This window comes from Ambystoma mexicanum, chromosome 3p (genome assembly GCF_040938575.1).
Source record: "Ambystoma mexicanum isolate Mex_15411 chromosome 3p, UKY_AmexF1_1, whole genome shotgun sequence".
NCBI lineage: Eukaryota > Metazoa > Chordata > Amphibia > Caudata > Ambystomatidae > Ambystoma > Ambystoma mexicanum.
The window spans coordinates 219364767-219387194 of NC_090925.1; the positions used below are offsets into that span (position 1 = coordinate 219364767).

Consider the following 22428-nt stretch of genomic DNA (forward strand, 5'->3'; position numbering starts at 1 on the left):
TGATCTTTATTGGTGGGTATTTGTTCTGCCATGGCCACCTTCTGTGCTTGTCTTTGGGAAAATTGTCTGGGTGATTCTGCTGGGCCTCGCACATGAGTGGGTGGCCCGGGTGCACACCAGACTCTCGCAAAGTGGTTTGCCACCCCGCATCTCCTGCAAGTGTGGCCTTTGGCTGGACAGTCGGCGGAGTGAGTCAGATCCTAGCCACATTTGGGACTTGGCGTAACTTCCGTTCCATGTTGCTCTTTCTTGCCCCATTGTAGACATCTCTTTGCTATGTGGAATTGTTGCTTGCTCATGGCACAGACTTCCATTGATTGTTTCCCCATGGCACAGGATTCCTCCACTTTTATGAATATAATCGCTGCACACATCTTGTCGGCTCTCGCATCTGCCAGCTCATGGGAATATCCAAGCTCCAGGATGCGAGGCAGTGTAATGCCTGGCTCTCTCAGAATTTGTCACTGCAGTTTGACTGATGAGCACCCATCGGTTAAAAGCTGGTGCATTTCATGTTCCTCATCCGGCCACGCACATGTGGTCGCCATCCGTCACAGCCTGCAATGGTATGTGTCCAGGGATTCGCCAGCTTTCTGTAGAGCATGTCTCATTGCTGACCTCTCGTAGTCAAGGTTTGCCATGGGAGCAAAATACTCCTGGAGCGCAGTCCTGGCTGCGGAAAAGGACAGGCCCGCAGGACAGATTGTTTCAAACAAAAGTTGCACACTGCTGGCACACTGAGTAGAGCATGATACCAATTGTTTGTGGCATCATCATCTTCTCCTGTGGCAGACAGAAAGATGTCCAGGCACTTCACCCAGGCAGACCACCTCGGACCCAGTGCTGAGGGTGCTCCAGACATGTTAATCTCCTGAAGGGGAGCAACGTGTGCCAATGAACGATGCACTCTGGCTGGGCAGCGTCAGCGTTTTCACCCATCCTGTATAGTGGCGTAGGGAGTGGCTGTATATGCAGGAGTCATACCAGTTAAGTGTCCATTAGATTTCTTTGGGTGGTGATGGGTGCACAAGCACTCCGCAGGAGGGGAGCCTCAACCCAGCAATACAAGGTGTCAGGCCGACTGACGGGGTGAGGATGGGCAGGGATTTGCTGCTTACTGGAGTAAAGTGCCTAATGGTGAAAGCAGGGTGTATAGGCACTCCAGCAAGGGATCATAGGCCCTTGCTTGTGATGTCCATCGCTTACTGATGTACCTGCCTTCACTGTAAAGGGCCAGTCAATCGATGTGAGCTCTGTCACTCAGGGTGGATGATTGATGGATTTTTTTCAGGCATTTCCACAGCCTAAGGGCACCAGGGATTGGACCTTTGGGAGCGCACGTGCGTGCTCCATTAGGATTAGCAAGTGCATATGCTTTCTTCTTTTTCAAAACGTTTTTTTGAAAGCCCTCCTAGCCCGATGCTCGATTCAGCTGCGAGTGGGGGGGTCAATCTCTCTGGTCCTTCATCGGCACTCTGACTATCGATGGGGAGAGAGAGAAAGATGGCGGTTCTGCACTCACTGCCTGTAGTGGCCGCTGTGAGCGAGGCCTGTGGAAGGCACCTCCGACACCACAGGCGAACGCGCTCCGCACCGCGGCACAGGAGTGGGTCTGTTGATGTGAGCCGCCTCGTCGCCAGTGTGGTGGGGGAAGACGGGCCCAGTCTAGATAAGAGCACTCCCCCGACTGCAGAAATGAGAGGCACCATAGAGGCAGGTTAATGATTCACTGGGTCCCCGTGCCGACTGACTCGTGCAGAACGGCCGGCCCCTTTAATTGGCTCCTGTCATGTGACGTCTGCGTTACACTCGTAAAAGGCGCATAACCCGTGCATCCGTCCATTTTGGACCCATTACATAGCAATAACACATTCTTCTTCCCCCCACCCCCCAAGAAATGTGTAGAATGAGTCTTGCTTTGTTTTTTGGCATAAAAAGGCCGCAGATTTATTTTCCACAATAACATAAAACCACACTGTACACATTAGTGGAAATAACTCAGAAGATGCGGCGACTGCTCCGTGTCCAATAACCTGCTTCCCCCTTTCTTTCCCAAAAGTCCATAATAGGCCCAACTCTCCCAACCCTTTGCGCCTGAGCTTCCTGGGTGGGGAGAGTGCCGTTTCCTTGGGGGAAGCTGAGCCCTTGTTGTTCCCCCCAGACGCCCCTGCCATTCAGGCTCCCAAGGGGCGCTGGTCTGAGAAGGGCGAAGACCCTTCCGGCTTTCTCCTGGCTCATCCAGAGTCTGTCTCTTGTGTTTGGTTGCCCAAACACCGCCACACCGCCTGTCGTCCTGCGACGTCGACGATCAGGCCTCCTTGCTTGTCCTGTTTGTAGGGTGGGTGGGAAAACGAAGTCCTCTGCTGGTAGGCGGGCATCCCACTGCCAAGGCTAGATGCTGCCTGCAGTGGGAAGCCCGCTCATTATAAAGGGGGTAGCCCCTTCCCTCTCCATTGTTGCCCTTTGCTGGCTTTTCCTCCGATTTGCCACGCTGTTCCCTTTCGCGGGCTTTCCCTTGTTTTGCTGCACTTCCTGCGGGCACCTCCCCCTCATCCTGGGGAGGAGGAGGATAGGAGGAGGACACCGCCCGGGTTATCGGGGTGCCTCCTCCATTTTGGGATTTTGTCGTCGACACTGGCATACACAACTGCAGCCTCAAGGTAATACAAACACAGGGTGCAGGGGCCGGATAGTGGATTAATGTGCAGTTAAAGAGTGGACCCTTGAGACCCTACGATGTGAATGGCTTTTCGAATAGGCCAATCAATGTGTGCGATATTTGGTTTTAATAAATCACCAGGGCCGGGGTGGCAGCCACTGTGCACATGAGAATTGGCCCTGGGAGGGGCAATCTGCACCCCTACTGCAAACTCCAAAATGCTGCATGTCATGTGACACCGAACAGGCGAGGCCACAGTTCGACTTGCAAACTACCTAACAGAGCTGAGAGCTCTACTGCACTTGTCAATGTGTGAACTGCTCAAATGCGGGAACAGTCCAGCCCTTAGTGTTAATGTTAGTACCTTAGGGACCAGGACAGCAGGTGCCCTTTCCCGAAATGGCAAGAAAGGATGGGGGCAAAAACTCACCTGCCAAAGGCTTTGGTTTTCCTATTTCGTTTTCGTCAGCGTGTTTTTTCTAAGAGGACGCTGGGCTGGGCTCTCTGTGTAGAAGCTCTCTTCTCATCTTTTCCAACTAGACCCCCTCCTGGGAGAACTCCAACCACCAGGTAAGAAAGAAACGGATGCTGCTGTGTGAGTTGGCACAGTTGCACATGTAAATGCGATCGGGGGGAACTGTGTGGCACAGTTGCATCTGTAAATGCGATGCGATCCGGGGGGAGATGTGTTGATGAGCGGCCTCCGTGTGTGAGAGGGTGCGGGGCTTACAGCTGCTAAGTCAAGAAAATGTCGCTCTCTTTTGAATAGTCCATCCAAGGAGCCATTACTTAAATCGCCCCAGTTAAGCAGGCAGACGCAAGCAGCCACAGATAAAATGGCCGCCCCGTCATGTGCAGGTCACGCATGCCCACACGTCACGTATTTCTAAAGGACCACTGAAAAGGCTACTCTGGAGGTTGAACTATTATCCCGTTTTCCATGTGTTACAAGAGCACCCTGTTGATATTAAATCGGGGTCTCGTCTCCAACGCATATCCTACACGCGCCCCTCTTGTTACTGTTTCTTTGCCACACATTACCACGAAAGAGACACAGTTCTCCCAATCTTAGGACTATCCTTCGCGCTTTTCTTCCTGGCAGAAGCAACGGCAGCTTCCTGGAAGGAAAGGACCTCGGCGTGAAGCACTGCAGCGGGATTTGTAAATCGTTGTGCTTTTTGAATGCAAAATACCGAGCTTTCATAACAGAAGTACAACTTGGGCCCCTATTATCGAAAGGAAAAACTACACCTGTGGAACAAGGCCGGTAGGAGTTCGCATGCTTCTTCCCGGACATGACCAAACGGTCGCTTTCTCCCGGTTTCACATGTCTCTCATCTGCCAAAATCGGGGGCACTTCAAAACAGGGAGAACACAAATATATAGCGCCATGAATACAGTGTGACAGTTACCGCTGCTTTAACCTGCGGTGCCAAGCAATGTGGTGACTAAATATTCTACACAGTCTGCCATGCAAATACAGGTGCCACCTCGCCATGCCATGATGAAGCCCTGTGCAGAGACTGTAACCCGAGACTCCAGGGTTCTGGTGGGGACCCAAACTGACTCTCCCGCAGCTGATGAAACTGTAAAATGGAAGCCAGGTGCCTAAGAAAAACAAGAACTCTACTAAAACAAACCGATCCATGAAAGCTCCACTATTCGGCGAAGGTCATGATGACCATTTAAAACGTTGCATTCTGCACGGCAACCTCTTCACATGTTCACCATAATCAATTAATATGTACACAGACATGGAGTAGGGAGCAGCAGTGGAGCTCACCTGATTTCAGGAATGATAAGACAGTGGGATAACATGTATTTTCAAATTCACGGTTATTAAAATGAAAAAAAGAAACTTCTTTTTTGGAAAGTGAAATGTGAGCAAACCTAGTCTTTTCTTAATGGAATCTTTGGGCAGGGATACACGATGTGTTGATGCGCCCAATTGTCTCCGTTGTGTGTTTCAATGCCTCCAGCCTGGAGCCTCACCTGTGACCTGGAGGCTTCAGGTCACTGGTGAGGCTGTTGTGTCTTGGGAGAGGAGGTTTGGAAAGCTTGTGGTCGCCGGCGCTCCTGGCATAGCCCTGTCTCGAGACAGAATGTGAACGCCTGGCAGGGCCTGGCGGGTTGGTGCAACGTCACGCATAGTGCCCTGGCTTCGCCTGTGCTTATACGTGGGCTCTATCCTGGCACACAGTTTCTATCACTGATACTTATTGGAAGGTCATGATGAGGAGACCATTTGAAACTTGGCATTCTGCGATATTGGCACAGACATGCCAGTGCCTGGCGTCAGCCACACCAGCCGACATTTGAGCTCGGTGGAATTCACCTGTTTTCAGGAATGTTAGTAAGATGCTGTATTGAGTAGGGGGCTCGGGCAACGCCAACAGCAGAGGCTGGCCACTTTCCCGGGTACTGCTTGAGCCTTCAACCCCTATCAGTAAGAGTGACCATGGCACAGCGGTCACGCTCTACTGCTGGCAGCAGTGCCAGTGCAGGCCCTCTGCCAGGCTGTGTCGGGCTATTCGTGTGCACACCCAACTGGCATAGCTTATACCGCTCATGGCAGCAAGGGCGGGCTACTCGTGGCTGCAGGGGCTTCCTCGGCATGGGGTGCGCTTATGCAAAGACAGGGGATGCATACACCACTTGACACTTTTTATTACGTCACAATTTCTATCTAAATCACAGTTTCAGATGTACAAAATAAAACATAATGTTATATTTCAATACACAGTTTTAAAAAACAATATAAAAAATCACGTGTGAAATGCCGAAAAAGAAAAAAAAAACACAAACTCCAAAACGATTGGCTTTGCCAAGGCTTGTTGATCTAGGGCATATGCAACGTGTTCTGTGCCCAATGCCCATTCTACCGTAGTGTGCATTCCGTGTTTTATCTGTCCCATGGCCAGTCTGCCCTACTTCACTTTCAGTGAGCTGCCTGCCCTATGCCCACTCTACTCTAGAGTCAATCCAGTGTGCTCCCAGCCCCCATGCCCACTCTACTCCAGAGTCCATCCAGTCTGCTCCCAGCCCCCATGCCCACTCTACTCCAGAGTCCATCCAGTGTGCTCCCAGCCCCCATGCCCACTCTACTCTAGAGTCCATCCAGTGTGCTCCCAGCCCCATGCCCACTCTACTCCAGAGTCCATCCAGTGTGCTCCCTGCCCGATGCCCATTCTACTCCAGAGTCCATCCAGTCTGCTCCCAGCCCCCATGCCCACTCTACTCCAGAGTCCATCCAGTGTTGCTCTCAGCCCCCATGCCCACTCTACACCAGAGTCCATCCAGTGTGCTCCCAGCCCCCATGTCCACTCTACTTTAGAGTCCATCCAGTGTGCTCCCTGCCCCATGCCCATTCTACTCCAGAGTCCATCCAGTGTGCTCCCTGCCCCATGCCCATTCTACTCCAGAGTCCATCCAGTGTGTTCCCAGCCCCCATGCCCAATCTACTCCAGAGTCCATCCAGTGTGTTCCCAGCCCCCATGCCCAATCTACTCTAGAGTCCATCCAGTGTGCTCCCAGCCCCCATGTCCACTCTACTTTAGAGTCCATCCAGTGTGCTCCCTGCCCCATGCCCATTCTACTCCAGAGTCCATCCAGTGTGTTCCCAGCCCCAATGCCCAATCTACTCTAGAGTCCATCCAGTGTGCTCCCAGCCTCCATGCTCAGTCTACTCTAGGGTCCATCCAGTGTGCTCCCAGCCCCATGCCCACTATACTCTAGAGTCCATTCAGTGTTCTCCCAGCCCCTGTGCACACTCTACTCTAGAGTCCATCCAGTGTGCTCCCAGGTGCCATGCCCACTCTACTCTAGAGTCCATCCAGTGCGCTCCCAGCCCCCATGCCCACTCTACTCCAGAGTCCATCCAGAGTTCTCCCAGCCCCCATGCCCACTCTACTCTACAGTTCATCCAGTGTGCTCCCAGCCCCCATGCCCACTCTACTCTACAGTCCATCCAGTGTGCTCCCGGCCCCATGCCCACTCTATTCTAGAGTCCATCCAGTGTGCTCCCTGCCCCCAAGTGCATTCTACTCTAGAGTTCATCCAGTGTGCTCCCAGCCCCATGCCCACTCTACTCTAGAGTCCATCCAGTGTGCTCCCAGCCCCATGTACACTCTACTCTAGAGTCCATCCAGTGTGCTCCCAGCCCCCATGCCCACTCTACTCCAGAGTCCATCCAGTGTGCTCCGATGCCCACTCTACTCCAGAGTCCATCCAGTGTGCTCCCAGCCCCATGTCCACTCTACTCTAGAGTCCATCCAGTGAGCTGCCTGCCCCATGCCCGTCCTGCTCCAGTGTCCATCCAGTGTGCTCCCTGCCCCCATGCGCATTCTACTCTAGAGTTCATCCAGTGTGCTCCCAGCCCCATGCCCACTCTACTCTAGAGTCCATCCAGTGTGCTCCCAGCCCCATGTCCACTCTACTCTAGAGTCCATCCAGTGTGCTCCCAGCCCCCATGCCCACTCTACTCCAGAGTCCATCCAGTGTGCTCCCATGCCCACTCTACTCCAGAGTCCATCCAGTGTGCTCCTAGCCCCATGTCCACTCTACTCCAGAGTCCATCTAGTGTGCTCCCAGTCCATTGCCAACTCTAATCCAGAGTCCATCCAGTGTGCTCCCAGCCCCCATGCCCACTCCACACTAGAGTCCATCCAGTGAGCTGCCTGCCCCATGCCCGTCCTGCTCCAGTGTCCATCCAGTGTGCTCCCAGCCCCCATGCCCACTCTACTCCAGGGTCCATCTAGTGTGCTCCCAGTCCATTGCCAACTCTAATCCGGAGTCCATCCAGTGTGCTCCCAGCCCCCATGCCCACTCCACACTAGAGTCCATCCAGTGTGCTCCCAGCCCCATGCCCACTCTACTCCAGAGTCCATCCAGTGGGCTCCCAGCCCCCATGCCCACTCTACTCCAGAGTCCATCCAGTGTGCTCCCAGCCCCATGTCCACTCTACTCTAGAGTCCATCCAGTGAGCTGCCTGCCCTATTCCCGTCCTGCTCCAGTGTCCATCCAGTGTGCTCCCAACCCCATGTCCACTCTACTCTAGAGTCCATCCAGTGTGCTCCCAGCCCCATGCCCACTCTACTCTAGAGTCCATCCAGTGTGCTCCCTGCCCCCATGCGCATTCTACTCTAGAGTCCATCCAGTGTCCTCCCAGCCCCATGCCCACTCTACTCTAAAGTTCATCCAGTGTTGCTCTCAGCCCCCATGCCCACTCTATGCCAGAGTCCATCCAGTGTGCTCCCAGCCCCCATGTCCACTCTACTTTAGAGTCCATCCAGTGTGCTCCCTGCCCCCATGCCCACTCTACGCCAGAGTCCATCCAGTGTTCTCCCAGCCCCCATGTCCACTCTACTCTAGAGTCCATCCAGTGTGCTCCCAGCCCCATGCCCACTCTACTCCAGAGTCCATCCAGTGTGCTCCCAGCCCCCATGCCCACTCTGCTCTAGAGTCCATCCAGTGTGCTCCCAGCCCCATGTCCACTCTACTCTAGTGTCCATCCAGTGAGCTGCCTGCCCCATGCCCGTCCTGCTCCAGTGTCCATCCAGTGTGCTCCCAGCCCCCATGCCCAAACTACTCCAGAGTCCATCCAGTGCGCTCCCAGCCTCCATGCCCACTCTACTCTAGAGTCCATCCGGTGTGCTCCCAGCCCCATGTCCACTCTACTCTAGAGTCCATCCAGTGAGCTGCCTGCCCCATGCCCGTCCTGCTACAGTGTCCATCCAGTGTGCTCCCATCCCCCATGCCCACTCTACTCCAGAGTCCATCCAGTGTGCTCCCAGCCCCATATCCACTCTAATCCAGAGTCCATCCAGTGTGCTCCCAGCCCCCATGCCCACTCTACTCTAGAGTCCATCCAGTGTGCTCCCAGCCCCATGCCCACTCTACTCCAGAGTCCATCCAGTGTGTTCCCAGCCCCCATGTCCACTCTACTCTAGAGTCCATCAAGTGTGCTCCCAGCCCCCATGCCCACTCTACTCTAGAGTCCATCCAGTGTGCTCCTAGCCTCCATGTCCACTCTACTCTAGAGTCCATCCAGTGTGCTCCCAGCCCCCATGTCCACTCTACTCTAGAGTCCATCCAGTGTGCTCCCGGCCCCATGTCCACTCTACTCTAGAGTCCATCCAGTGTGCTCCCTGCCCCATGCGCATTCTACTCCAGAGTCCATCCAGTGTGCTCCCAGCCCCATATCCACTCTACTCCAGAGTCCATCCAATGTGTTCCCAGCCCCATGCCCACTCTACTCTAGAGTCCATCCAGTGTGCTCCCAGCCCCCATGTCCACTCTACTCTAGAGTCCATCCAGTGTGCTCCCGGCCCCATGTCCACTCTACTCTAGAGTCCATCCAGTGTGCTCCCTGCCACCATGAGCATTCTACTCTAGAGTTCATCCAGTGTGCTCCCAGCCCCATGCCCATGCTACTCTAGAGTCCATCCAGTGTGCTCCCAGCCCCCATGCCCAATCTACTCCAGAGTCCATCCAGTGTGCTCCCATGCCCACTCTACTCTAGAGTCCATCCAGTGTGCTCCCAGCCCCATGTCCACTCTACTCTAGAGTTCATCCAGTGAGCTGCCAGCCTTATGCCCGTCCTGCTCCAGTGTCCATCCAGTGTGCTCCCAGCCCCCATGCCCACTCTACTCCAGAGTCCATCTAGTGTGCTCCCAGTCCCATGCCAACTCTAATCCAGAGTCCATCCAGTGTGCTCCCAGCCCCCATGCCCACTCCACACTAGAGTCCATCCAGTGTGCTCCCAGCACCATGCCCACTCTACTCCAGAGTCCATCCAGTGGGCTCCCAGCCCCCATGCCCACTCTACTCCAGAGTCCATCCAGTGTGCACCCAGCCCCCATGCCCACTCTACTCTAGAGTCCATCCACTGTGCTCCCAGCCCCATGTCCACTCTACTCGTCCATCCAGTGAGCTGCCTGCCCTATTCCCGTCCTGGTCCAGTGTCCATCCAGTGTGCTCCCAGCCCCATGTCCACTCTCCTCTAGAGTCCATCCAGTGTGCTCCCATCCTCCATGCCCACTCTACTCTAGAGTCCATCCAGTGTGCTCCCTGCCCCCATGCACATTCTACTCTAGAGTCCATCCAGTGTGCTCCCAGCCCCATGCCCACTCTACTCTAAAGTACATCCAGTGGTGCTCACAGCCCCCATCCCCACTCTACGCCAGAGTCCATCCAGTGTGCTCCCAGCCCCCATGTCCACTCTACTTTAGAGTACATCCAGTGTGCTCCCAGCCCCCATGCCCACTCTACGCCAGAGTCCATCCAGTGTGCTCCCAGCCCCTATGTCCACTCTACTCTAGAGTCCATCCAGTGTGCTCCCAGCCCCATGCCCACTCTACTCCAGAGTCCATCCAGTGTGCTCCCAGCCCCCATGCCCACTCTACTCTAGAGTCCATCCAGTGTGCTCCCAGCCCCATGTCCACTCTACTCTAGTGTCCATCCAGTGAGCTGCCTGCCCCATGCCCGTCCTGCTACAGTGTCCATCCAGTGTGCTCCCAGCTCCCATGCCCACTCTACTCCAGAGTCCATCCAGTGTGCTCCCAGCCCCATATCCACTCTACTCCAGAGTCCATCCAGTGTGTTCCCAGACCCATGCCCACTCTACTCTAGTGTCCATCCAGTGTGCTCCCAGCCCCCATGTCCACTCTACTCTAGAGTCCATCCAGTGTGCTCCCAGCCCCATGTCCACTCTAGAGTCCATCCAGTGTGCTCCCTGCCCCCATGCGCATTCCACTCTAGAGTTCATCCAGTGTGCTCCCAGTCCCATGCCCACTCTACTATAGAGTCCATCCAGTGAGCTGCCTGCCCCATGCCCGTCCTGCTCCAGTGTCCATCCAGTGTGCTCCCAGCCCCCATGCCCACTCTACTCCAGAGTCCATCTAGTGTGCTCCCAGCCCCATGCCAACTCTAATCCAGAGTCCATCCAGGGTGCTCCCAGCCCCCATGCCCACTCCACTCTAGAGTCCATCCAGTGTGCTCCCAGCCCCATGTCCACTCTACTCTAGAGTCCATCCAGTGTGCTCCCAGCCCCCATGCCCACTCTACTCCAGAGTCCATCCAGTCTGCTCCCAGCCCCCATGCCCACTCTACTCTAGAGTCCATCTGGTGTGCTCCCAGCCCCATGTCCACTCTACTCTAGAGTCCATCCAGTGAGCTGCCTGTCCCATGCCCGTCCTGCTACAGTGTCCATCCAGTGTGCTCCCATCCCCCATGCCCACTCTACTCCAGAGTCCATCCAGTGTGCTCCCAGCACCATATCCACTCTAATCCAGAGTCCATCCAGTGTGCTCCCAGCCCCCATGCCCACTCTACTGTAGAGTCCATCCAGTGTGCTCCCAGCCCCATGCCCACTCTACTCCAGAGTCCATCCAGTGTGTTCCCAGCCCCCATGTACACTATACTCTAGAGTCCATCCAGTGTGCTCCCAGCCCCCATGCCCACTCTACTCTCGAGTCCATCCAGTGTGCTCCCAGCCTCCATGTCCACTCTACTCTAGAGTCCATCCAGTGTGCTCCCAGCCTCCATGTCCACTCTACTCTAGAGTCCATCCAGTGTGCTCCCAGCCCCCATGTCCACTCTAGAGTCCATCCAGTGTGCTCCCGGCCCCATGTCCACTCTACTCTAGAGTCCATCCAGTGTGCTCCCTGCCCCATGCGCATTCTACTCTTGAGTTCATCCAGTGTGCTCCCAGCCCCATGCCCACTCTACTCCAGAGTCCATCCAGTGTGCTCCCAGCCCCATATCCACTCTACTCCCGAGTCCAGCCAGTTTGTTCCCAGCCCCATGCCCACTGTACTCTAGAGTCCATCCAGTGTGCTCCCAGCCCACATGTCCACTCTACTCTAGAGTCCATCCAGTGTGCTCCCGGCCCCATGTCCACTCTAGAGTCCATCCAGTGTGCTCCCTGCCCCCATGAGCATTCTACTCTAGATTTCATCCAGTGTGCTCCCAGCCCCATGCCCACTCTACTCTAGAGTCCACCCAGTGTGCTCCCAGCCCCATGTCCACTCTACTCTAGAGTCCATCCAGTTTGCTCCCAGCCCCCATGCCCACTCTACTCTAGAGTCCACCCAGTGTGCTCCCAGCCCCATGTCCACTCTACTCTAGAGTCCATCCAGTTTTCTCCCAGCCCCCATGCCCACTCTACTCTAGAGTCCTTCCAGTGTGCTCCCATGCCCACTCTACTCTAGAGTCCATCCAGTGTGCTCCCAGCCCCATGTTCACTCTACTCTAGAGTCCATCCAGTGAGCTGCCTGCCCCATGCCCGTCCTGCTCCAGTGTCCATCCAGTGTGCTCCCAGCCCCCATGCCCACTCTACTGCAGAATCCATCTAGTGTGCTCCCTGCCACATGCCAACTCTAATCCAGAGTCCATCCAGTGTGCTCCCAGCCCCCATGCCCACTCCACTCTAGAGTCCATCCAGTGTGCTCCCAGCCCCATGTCAACTCTACTCCAGAGTCCATCCAGTGTGCTCTCGGCCCCATGTCCACTCTACTCTCGAGTCCAGCTAATGGGCTCCCAGCCTCCATGCCTACTCTACTCTAGAGTCCATCCAGTGTGCTCCCAGCCCTCATGCCCACTGTACTCTAGAGTCCATCCAGTGTGCTCCCAGCCCCATGCCCACTGTACTCTAGATTCCATCCAGTGTGCTCCCAGCCCCATGTCCACTCTACTCTAGAATCCATCCAGTGTGCTCCCAGCCCCCATGCCCACTCTACTCCAGAGTCCATCCAGTGTGCTCCCAGCCCCCATGCGCATTCTACTCTAGAGTCCATCCGGTGTGCTCCCAGCCCCATGTCCACTCTACTCTAGAGTCAATCCAGTGAGCTGCCCGCCCTATGCCCGTCCTGCTCCAGTGTCCATCCAGGTGGCTCCCAGCCCCCATGCCCACTCTACTCTAGAGTCCATCCAGTGTGCTCCCAGCCCCATGTCCACTCTACTCGAGTCCATCCAGTGAGCTGCCTGCCCTATTCCGGTCCTGCTCCAGTGTCCATCCAGTGTACTCCCAGCCCCATGTCCACTCTACTCGAGTCCATCCAGTGTGCTCCCAGCCCCATGTCCACTCTACTCGAGTCCATCCAGTGACCTGCCTGCCCTATTCCCGTCCTGCTCCAGTGTCAATCCAGTGTACTCCCAGCCCCATGTCCACTCTACTCGAGTCCATCCAGTGAGCTGCCTGCCCTATTCCCGTCCTGCTCCAGTGTCCATCCAGTGTGCTCCCTGCCCCCATGCGCATTCTACTCTAGAGTCCATCCAGTGTGCTCCCAGCCCCATGTCCACTCTACTCGAGTCCATCCAGTGAGCTGCCTGCCCTATTCCCGTCCTGCTCCAGTGTCCATCCAGTGTGCTCCCTGCCCCCATGCGCATTCTACTCTAGAGTCCATCCAGTGTGCTCCCAGCCCCATGCCCACTCTACTCTAAAGTACATCCAGTGTCCTCCCAGCCCCCATGCCCACTCTACGCCAGAGTCCATCCAGTGTGCTCCCAGCACCCATCCAGGAACCGTTCATCTGGACACAGGTCGAGGTATATACTCTGACCAAAAATATAGGTGCCAGGATCTACACATTCTTCACTGGGTAGTTTAGTCACCATCATCTCGTTGAAACATCTGGCAACTACTGCAAGCCCAGAAGGATATAAGTTATACCAGTGATGTAGAATTTCATCCACCTTTCCTCTCAATAAAGGAGACATTTCATTTAACATAGTATGTTAAACCCGTCAATTAGGAAATGATCGATTCGCCAGGTCTCCTGCAGTAAAAACATAGCAATAGTGACAGACCATCTGGATTGGGTAGGAATCAATTAAATCCACAGGTGTTCCAGGATGACCATTTACTAGGTTTTGCTTGAACAGGTCAAAAACTGAAGGTGACTGGAATCCATTGGTCAATGACCCTTTCTATGTCTGCAGAAGATGTTGTGCTTGCCGTAGGGGCCGCCAACAAGTTCACCCTTTCGTCGGCATACTGGTCCTGAGGCTTGATTAACGAGACTCCAGTTGGGAGTTCCAATACTGCTTCTTCTTTGTTGATATTAAATGAATGTTTTTCGACAAGCAGTCAATTGGTAACCCAGTTTCCTCAGGTCCAGGTTATATGCGCTCAGAAGAGTTCCAATACTGCCCAATTAGTGGGACTGTCGGCCTCCAGCAGTTTTACTTGAATAATATCTTCACTATGAATGTCCCTAAGGACCGGGAGATTCAATAGATTCATTACAAAGCCACGATTCATAAATGGGCTGGAAGCCCTTGGATTCATTTCCTCCAACTTTCCATTTACCCAAGGGTAGATCCTTACGAGCTTGTTGGCTTTTCCATACCCCCCTCGGCAATGCATCCGTGTTGGAATATGTAGCCGGACGAGCTGCCGGCTGGCACCGAAGTGCCCATTCACAATTGCCTTAAGGCATATGCTATCTGTTATGATATGGTATGATATGGCATTTATAACGCGCCTATACACAAGTGTTTTAAGGCGCGACCGTATGGTTGTCTACGATAGCCTTGTCTGCTGGTTATCATTAGGTGGTTGGAAAGGGAGTTATCTGCATATAGTACTATGGCTTCCCTCCAGTCTGTATTCAGTACACATGAGATACTAGGTTGTACTTGTTGGCCATGTCACACAGTACCATTGTTGTCAATCAATAATTCCTCTGCACTACCTGGCATATTGGGTTGATATGAACCAAGAGCAGTGTATTTAGCTGTGCCATTTGCCATATGTTCCTGTGGCGTCCATGTTACGCTTTTTGAAGGGCCCTTAGTCTGCAACCATCTGTCAATAGGGCCACGTAGTTGAGTCTGCCGGACCATACCATCTCCCTGAGTAGCAGTAAGCCTCCTTAGCCCAGGTGTAGGACATGGTTCCCTAACAACATTACATTATAACGCTCAGAAGGGGCAGTCGGGGCTTCATAAGAGGTGGACCTAGTCTGCTGAGGTGGCACCAGAGCTGCCTTAGATTTCCTGAGGGATGATGCAGTGGCATAGGGAAGCTGACCAATGCCACCCCTGCGTCTCCTGTGGTGTGTTCCTTGTTAGCGCTTCAAATTTCACTCCCAAGGTACCGCCATGATTTCCTCACCATGGACATTAAACAATCACACATTAAGGTAGATGTCAATATTGGCGCAGGGATCGGCGGAAGAGTCTTCATCAATAGAGGGCGTGACTAACACTTGACTTGTTAAGTCAATCATGGTTTGTGAAGCAGGTGTTCCAACGATTGTATTGAAGTTTAAAAAATCTGGTTACCTTACAACTTGCTCACTCGCTATTTGTTTATTATTCTCCTCATGTAAGTATAAAATGGCAGTATAAAAGTATAAAAAGTTTATTATTCTCCTCATGTAAGTATAAAATGGCATCAACAACCCTCCCCAAAATATGTTTTAGCGCTTGTGGTTCTGCCGTCATAGTGCAGTAGCGGTCAAAAAGTGCCTCAATCAAGGCTGACACCGCATTTAATGAGGAGTGTGACGGTGTTCCCTCAGGTGACTGAACCCGTGCAAATGTATTAGGGGAGACAGAAGTCTGAGTATCAAAGTCACATTCACTGTCAGAACAGAAGTACAAGAAGAACTCAAGGATGACGTTAGTTATTCCAGATCAGGAGTCGCCGACAATTGTGTCCCAATGATGTTGTCAAAGTTCACAGAGGCATTTAAAACTCCATTAGCGTGCTCCAGTGAGTTTCTCCTGAAAGCCTAAGCACAAATTTAGCAGGGCCCCGTTCATCCCTGTAAAGCCACGGCAAACCACTCTAACCGCGCTCCGCGCGGCAACTGATATTAAAGAGTCTTCTTTTTGAGAGCACACAGCAAAGCTCCTCCTCCACACCAAGGAAATGGTAGGCAGACTCTTCCCAGCAGCAAAACACCATGGCAAACCACTCTTCTTACCACTCTCCGTGCTGCGCGGCATCTGATATTAAATAAATAGTCTTCTTCCTTGAGAGCCCACAGCAAAGCTCCTCCTCCGCAACAAAGGCAGAATCTTCCCAGCAGCAAAACACCACAGCAAACCACTCCTCTCACCACTGTCTGCACCCACCTGCACTGTGTCCTTGTACCCTGCTGTATATTCAGTGTGCTCCCCGGGTCTTTATACCCGGTTGTAGAGTCATTGCGCTCCTGGTCATGTGTCCTTCTACCGTGGTGTATATTCAGTGTGATCCCTGTCCTATGTCCTTCTACTCTGTTGTATATTCAGTGTGCTCCCTGGGTATTTATACCCGGTTGTATATTCAGTGTGCTCCCTGTCCCTATGTCCTACCCTGGTGTATATTCACTGTGATCCCTGTCCCTATGTCCTTCTACCCTGTTGTATATTTAGTGTGCTCCCTGTCCCTATGTCCTTCTACCCTGTTGTATATTTAGTGTGCTCCCTGCCCTGTGTCCTTCTACCATGTTGCATATTCAGTGTGCTTGCCACCTGTGTTCTTCTACCCTGTTGTATATTCAGTGTCCTTCCCACCCCATGTACTTCTATCCTGTTGTATAGTGAGTGCACTACCTGCTCTGTGTCCTTCTGCCCTGTTGTATATTCAGTGTGCTCCCTGCTCTATGTCCTTCCACCCTGCTGTATATTCAGTGTGCTCCCTGCCCCGTGTACTTCTACCCTGTTGTATAGTCAGTGCGCTCCCTGCCCCGTGTACTTCTATCCGGTTATATAGTCAGTGCGATCCCTACCAGTGTCCTTCTACCCTGTTGTATATTTGGTGTGCTCCTCGCCACGTATCTTTACTACCCGGTTGTATTTTCAGTGTGCTCAGTGCCCAGTGTTCTTCTACCCTGTTGTATATTAAGTGTGCTCCCTGTTGCGTGTCCTTCTACCCTGTTGTATATTCGGTGTGCTCCCCACCCCATGTCTTTCTACCCTATTGTATATTTAGTGTGCTCTGTGACCTATGTTCTTCGATCCTGTTGTATATTCAGTGTCCTTCTACCCGTATGTTCCCTGTCCTTTGTCTTTCTACCCTGTTATATATTCACTGTGCTCTCTGTTGCTTGTCCTCCTACCCTGCTCTATAGTCAGTGTAATCCCTGCCCATTGTCATTCTGCCCAGTTGTATATTCAGTGTGCTCCCCGCCCGTGTCCTTCTACCTTGTTGTATATTCAGTGCATTCCCTGCCCCTTTGTACCCAGTTGTATGTTCAGTGTGCTCCCCACCCCTTCCTACCCTGTTGTATATTCAGTTTGCTTCCTGTCACGTGTCCTTCTACCCTGTTGTATATTCAGTTTGCTTCCTGTCACGTGTCCTTCTACCCTGTTTGTCACGTGTCCTTCTACCCTGTTGTATATTCAGGTTGCTTCCTGTCACACGTGTCCTTCTACCCTGTTGTATATTCAGTTTGCTTCCTGTCACGTGTCCTTCTAGTCTGTTGTATATTCGGTGTGCTCCCCGCCCCGTGTCTTTCTTCCCTGTTGCCTATTCAGTGTCCTTCTACTCGTGTGTTCCCTACCCTGTGTCTTTCTGCCCAGTTGTATATTCAGTGTGCTCCCTGCTCTGTCTGTGTCCTTCGCCCCTGGTGTATATTCAGTGTGCTCCCTGTCCCTATGCCCTTCTACCCTGTTGTATATTCAGTGTGCTACCCGCCCCTTCCTACGCTGCTGTATATTCAGTGTGCTACCCGCCCCTTTCTACCCTGCTGTATATTCAGTGTGCTCCCGCTTGTGTCCTTCTACCCTGTTGTATATTCAGTGTGCTCCCAGCCCCTTTCTACCCTGCTGTATATTCAGTGTGTTCCCCCCTTTCTATCCTATCAGTGACCCTTGTCCTTCTATCCTGTCGTACAGTCAGTGTGCTCCCCGTCCCTTTCTACCCTGTTGGATATTCAGTGCGCTCCTTACACCTTGTCCTTCTACCTTGTTCATATTCAGTGTGCTCCCCGCCCTGTGTCCTTCTGTCCTGTTGCATATTCAGCGCGCTCTGTGACCCATGTCTTTCTACTCTGTCGTACAGTCAGTGTGCTCCCTGTCCCTTTCTACCCTGTTATATAATCCTTGTCCTTCCCTCCCCAGGCCCATTATGTCCTAGTGCTTTTTGCCTCGTGTCTTGTGTGGCCTGGTGTCCATCTAGTGGGCCACTCTCCCCGTGCCCATTCTACCCCAGTGCCTCTTCGGTGCTCTCCATGTCCCTTCTGTGCTCTTCTTTCCCACGGCCCCTTCCCCGCCCTTGCGCTTTACGGCCTCTCACATTTCCAGCGCCTCCTCGTCCCCCACTGCACGTTCGGGAGAGGGGAGCCCCCATGTCCAGTCTGCACCCAATACCCATTTAGAACCCGCCTTGCCTCGGAGTATATTAAGCTACCCAATTCCGCCCCAGACCCCACCCTGTGCTCTCCCATCCGCCACCCCCCATGCCACGCTAGAGCAATTCTGCAGAAGCTCCGCACTGGACCGGTTCTAGGCGCTCGGGAGCTCACGATACATCCCCGGGGCTAGATTAGGAGCGAGAGTCGGGGTGGCAGAGGAATCCGGGTGATGGATGCTGTATGGTGTAGGAAGTGGGAAAGGTCGCGAGGCGGGTCTATGGTTTGACTAAAAAACGGGCGTACACCCTCCCAAAGGACGAATGGGTTGGCAAGGATCCAATGGTAAGAGCATACTAGAGAGAGAGAGAGAGAGAGAGAAAGAACAGATGAGAAATTTACACCCGCCCAAAGAGAGACAGAAAGCAGATCAGAAACAAGAAACAGACACCCTACCAGAGAGGGAGCGAGATGAGGAGAAAGAGAGGGACAGACAGAGAACAGATCAGAAACAGACACCCTCCCGGAGAGAGAGACTGGGGAAGAGAGAACAGGCTCGGGTCGTATGTTCAAAATTGTGAAGGAAAGGGCACAGAAAAGCCACGGAAACCCTACAACATACACCAAGAGAGAGCAAGAGGAGGCAACATAGATTAAAAAAAAAACAGACACCCCAACAGCGAGCGAGAGAGCAAACCCTGGCCAATATTGAGCGAGGGGGTTGGGGTGGGGGAGGGGTGGTGGGGGACTTATCCGTCACAGACACTAGAACCAGAAAACATCGATCTGCCACAGACACCCCAATACTACGAGAAAGAGCGCGGATCAGCCACAGGCACCCCGACACTGTGAGAGTGGCGCAGTCACAGACACCCACGCATTGCGCCCAGACACGGCTCAGCCACGGGTCCAATCATGGGAGAAGGAGACAGTCGATCCGCCACAGACACCCCGACAGGGTGAGCGGGTCAGCCACGGGCACCCCAAAAACGGGGGTGGGCGCCGTTCAAGGCTGACACCCCATCACCCAAGAGTGCTCCGATTCTGCACTCCCTCTCCCCGCCCCCCCCAGCTTTCCCGTGGCAGGTGCAATGCAGCATTTGATGCTCACATGTCTGGTGCTTGGGGAGGGCTGGTCCTGATGCTGCGGGTGCGGCTGCCTGCGGTCCTGATGTCGCGGCTGGTCGCGGTGCTGCGGACCCAGCGGGTGATGCGGGGATGATTCTGCTGCTTCTGCTGATGGCGATGCTGCTGCTGATGATTCTGCTGCTGCTGTTGATGCTGCTGCCCCTGCAGCTGGCCCCGACGCTGCGGCTGCTGGCGCTCTGCACGCTGCTCCTGCTGGCCCGGATGCCGCTCGCGCCGCCGCCGCCGATGATGCTGATGATGCACATTCTGTTTGTGGGCGTCGACGTCAGCGCCGCTGCTGCGTCGACGCCAGTGGCGATGCTGCAGAACCCGCCGCCGCGCCGCAGCCCGCGCACTGCGCCCTCTCCCCGCTCAAGGGTATCCCGCAGCCCCCGCACTTCGTATGGGGGTTCCGTCCGCGACCTCTCCTCTCCTTCTGACCCATATAGGGGGGTCCCTGACACCACCTCACTTATTATTGAGGTGGGCTGAGGAAAGTGGAGGGCAGCCTGTGACCACGCATTGCTTCAAGGGTAACCCCTCCCCCCATCAGACCCCCTCGGCTTTTAATGGAGCGAAAGAAGCTGGCGACGGGTCCTTTGAACTGAGTTGCAGGTGTGGGGGAAGAGGGCGATGTATTACTCTTTCATTTTGTGTGTCTGAAGCACCGACTACCCCAGCACGGTGCATCGGGGCTTTACGGCGCCCCGTGCACCCCTCGAGAACCCCCTCCCCAATCTGTGACTCCCACCCCCCTCATTGTGCAACTGCCCCAACCTGACAAGAGATCAATAATGACGGATCGCCCTTATGTGGACAACCAGCCCCTTCCCCACCCGCAGAGCCACAGGCACCAGAGCTGGACGCCTCCCCGACCCACGTACCCCGCCCGCACCCGCGTACCCGCTTCTACCACGGGGCGTTTGATTTGTGCAAAGCACTGTAAGAGTTTGTAGTTATGGGACACTGAATGCGAAGGACCCCACCCATCCCAACCACTGCACGCACCCATCCTTCATTCCTTACATCCTGCCTGTTCTCTTCAATGACAGGCCCCCGAATGACCTTGAACGACCCCTGCAGCCCTCCCCACCTTCAGCTTGGAATATGTTTTCCGACGCCACGTCATCGCTGTCAATCAATGTATTTATGTTTCACTTTTCACTATAAAAACGTTATCTGCGTGGTTTTGTGTTATAGACTGTGGGACGGCGAGCAGGGGTGGGGGAGGGGCCATTGGCGACACGAGGGGAGGGGCTGGTGGAGCGGCCTTATTTTCAGCACCCAGCGCGGCGAGCAATCCGGTTGCCACCCCTGGCCTCCTTGCACCTCAGTGGCGGGGTCGGGCACTTCAGTCAGGCAGCTCCCTGCTGCCCCCCCTCCTACTGTCATCCGGTCCTCCGCCCTCTATGCCTTCTCTACGGACTCCAACCCTCTGTCTGAAGAAGTGTCACAGCTTCCGGGCCCATTTCAACTTGATGGTGGCACCCCTTGCCTAGAGCAGAGATCAACAGTCTGATGTACTTGGTGGGTGCATACATTATAATGGAGACAAAGAAATACAGTCAGGGGATTAATAACCGCCTATTATCATGAGAGTAGAGCCAGCTGGGAGCTGAAATATTTAACATCCACTGTAAAGCTAATAATCTTTCTTTGTCAGTGATTGGCCAACATACATTGGCCCTCATTACGATATCGGCTCTAAACCATGGCGCTATTAGCTCCATGGTTGGTGCCGGTATCGTAACGTGTCCGCCATGGTGAAATGGGGAAATACCGCCCCATTCCAAGGTTGGCGGGGGTAATTCCCCATTTCCCCATGGCCCTTCCCCATTCCCTATTTTGCCCCATAGGGCTTAATGGGAATGGGGAAGGCGGTAATTACGGTACTGCAAATTGCGGTACCGTAATTACCCACAAGGACCCTTTGCAGGTCCCTACTTTAACGGCTGGTCCAGACCAGCTGTTAAGGTCGGTCCCGCAAAGGGACCTCCTAGTAATGCGCTAAGGGGTTAACGGTGCCTCAGCCTTTTACAGCGCCGTTAACCCCTTAGCGCCAGGGTCGTAATGACCCCCATTGTCCCTGGAGGATAGCAAGAAGCAACACAGGTTCTATCCCTGGGTCCGCGCTTAGAAACCTCTGGGTGTTTAAGCGCGTTATAAATACTCAACTAAGACAAAAAAAAAAAAACTATTACGCAACTGAAAAAAACAAACTATTCCTGTAACAGCACCTCGATGCCCGCGGGCTGTGTGAGCGCTTTAAAAATGCAAAATAAATAAATAGAGAAAAAAGAGTAAATAGGTACGCTTGAGGCAAATGACACACTAATGCAGCATGTAATCTGCACGCTTCAAAGCACAGATCCAAAGTCCGGAATGAAAGGCGCACATTGCTGTGTCATGAGACTGCCGACTATCAAGACAGAGCCATTTGCTGGGGGCCATCCTAAGGCTCGAGGCCCCTTTCAGCTGAAGCGCTCAAGGCTTCTTTCAACTAAAAAGTTGAAAAGTTGAGGCCTTCCCTGGATATCAGGAAGGAGAGATTAGGGGGGTGGGGGGTACAGAAACATGAGACTATGTTGTTAGTTGCCTGGCATACTTACCCTATACACTGAATAGTGCTTCAAGGCCTCCCCTGTGTAGAAAACACTAAGGGCGCAGTAAACATAAAGAGGCATCGAGGGGTGACAAAGAAAAGGGGATCCTTGTTTGAGATTACTTTCAGATGGGCAACGTGAGGAAAAAGCAGTGAATTTGCATGCTTGCTCAAAAAAGAAGGGGGGACAGACCTGAAAAAGGGGAGAATTGCTCATCATGCTTTGGGGAATAGGGTGGCTGTTTCCAACCCTCCTCAATCCCACTAGCCCCAGCCATCCTTGCTCCTCTATGACTTTACAGACAGCTCATATTCATATTCTCTCCCTCCCCACCCCCGTCCACCAGGCACCCAACGTCAAATGAACATCATGGCTGACACTTACAGGTGTGAGCATTCATTTGAGATGCCAATTCGGAAATGTATCAGCGCAAGGCTTGATATGATATGATATGGCATTTATAACGCGCCTATACACAAGTGTTTCAAGGCGCGACGAGGCAAGGGAGGGGGAACAGAGGGAAGACAAAGACAGCGATATTACTAGGCCAGGAGACATTGAGATCGCGCAAGTGCAGGGGGTGGGGGAAGGGGAACAGTGCGGGGGAAAGAGGTAGGGGGCAGTGCATAGGATGAACAGTAACATAAATAAAGACAATACATAAAAAGTGCAGCCAGCTGGTGTCAAGTGCAAGGGTAAGTGCAGGCATCAGTTGTCAAGTGCTGGTAGGGGGCTGTAGGAATACAGAAACAGT

The 22428-nt window shown here is 53.6% G+C and overlaps 1 protein-coding gene across 1 annotated transcript in view; it reads right to left on the reverse strand.

The window, feature by feature from the left end:
- LOC138580282 (vesicle-associated membrane protein 1-like) overlaps positions 1-19334 on the reverse strand; it is a 133604-nt gene extending 114270 nt beyond the window's left edge. The window contains exon 1 of the mRNA XM_069650695.1: positions 19055-19334. Within this exon, the coding sequence (XP_069506796.1) occupies positions 19055-19056 (2 nt within the window). The 5' untranslated portion in view covers positions 19057-19334. The remainder of the gene's footprint in view (positions 1-19054) is intronic.
- Positions 19335-22428: the final 3094 nt, after the last annotated feature.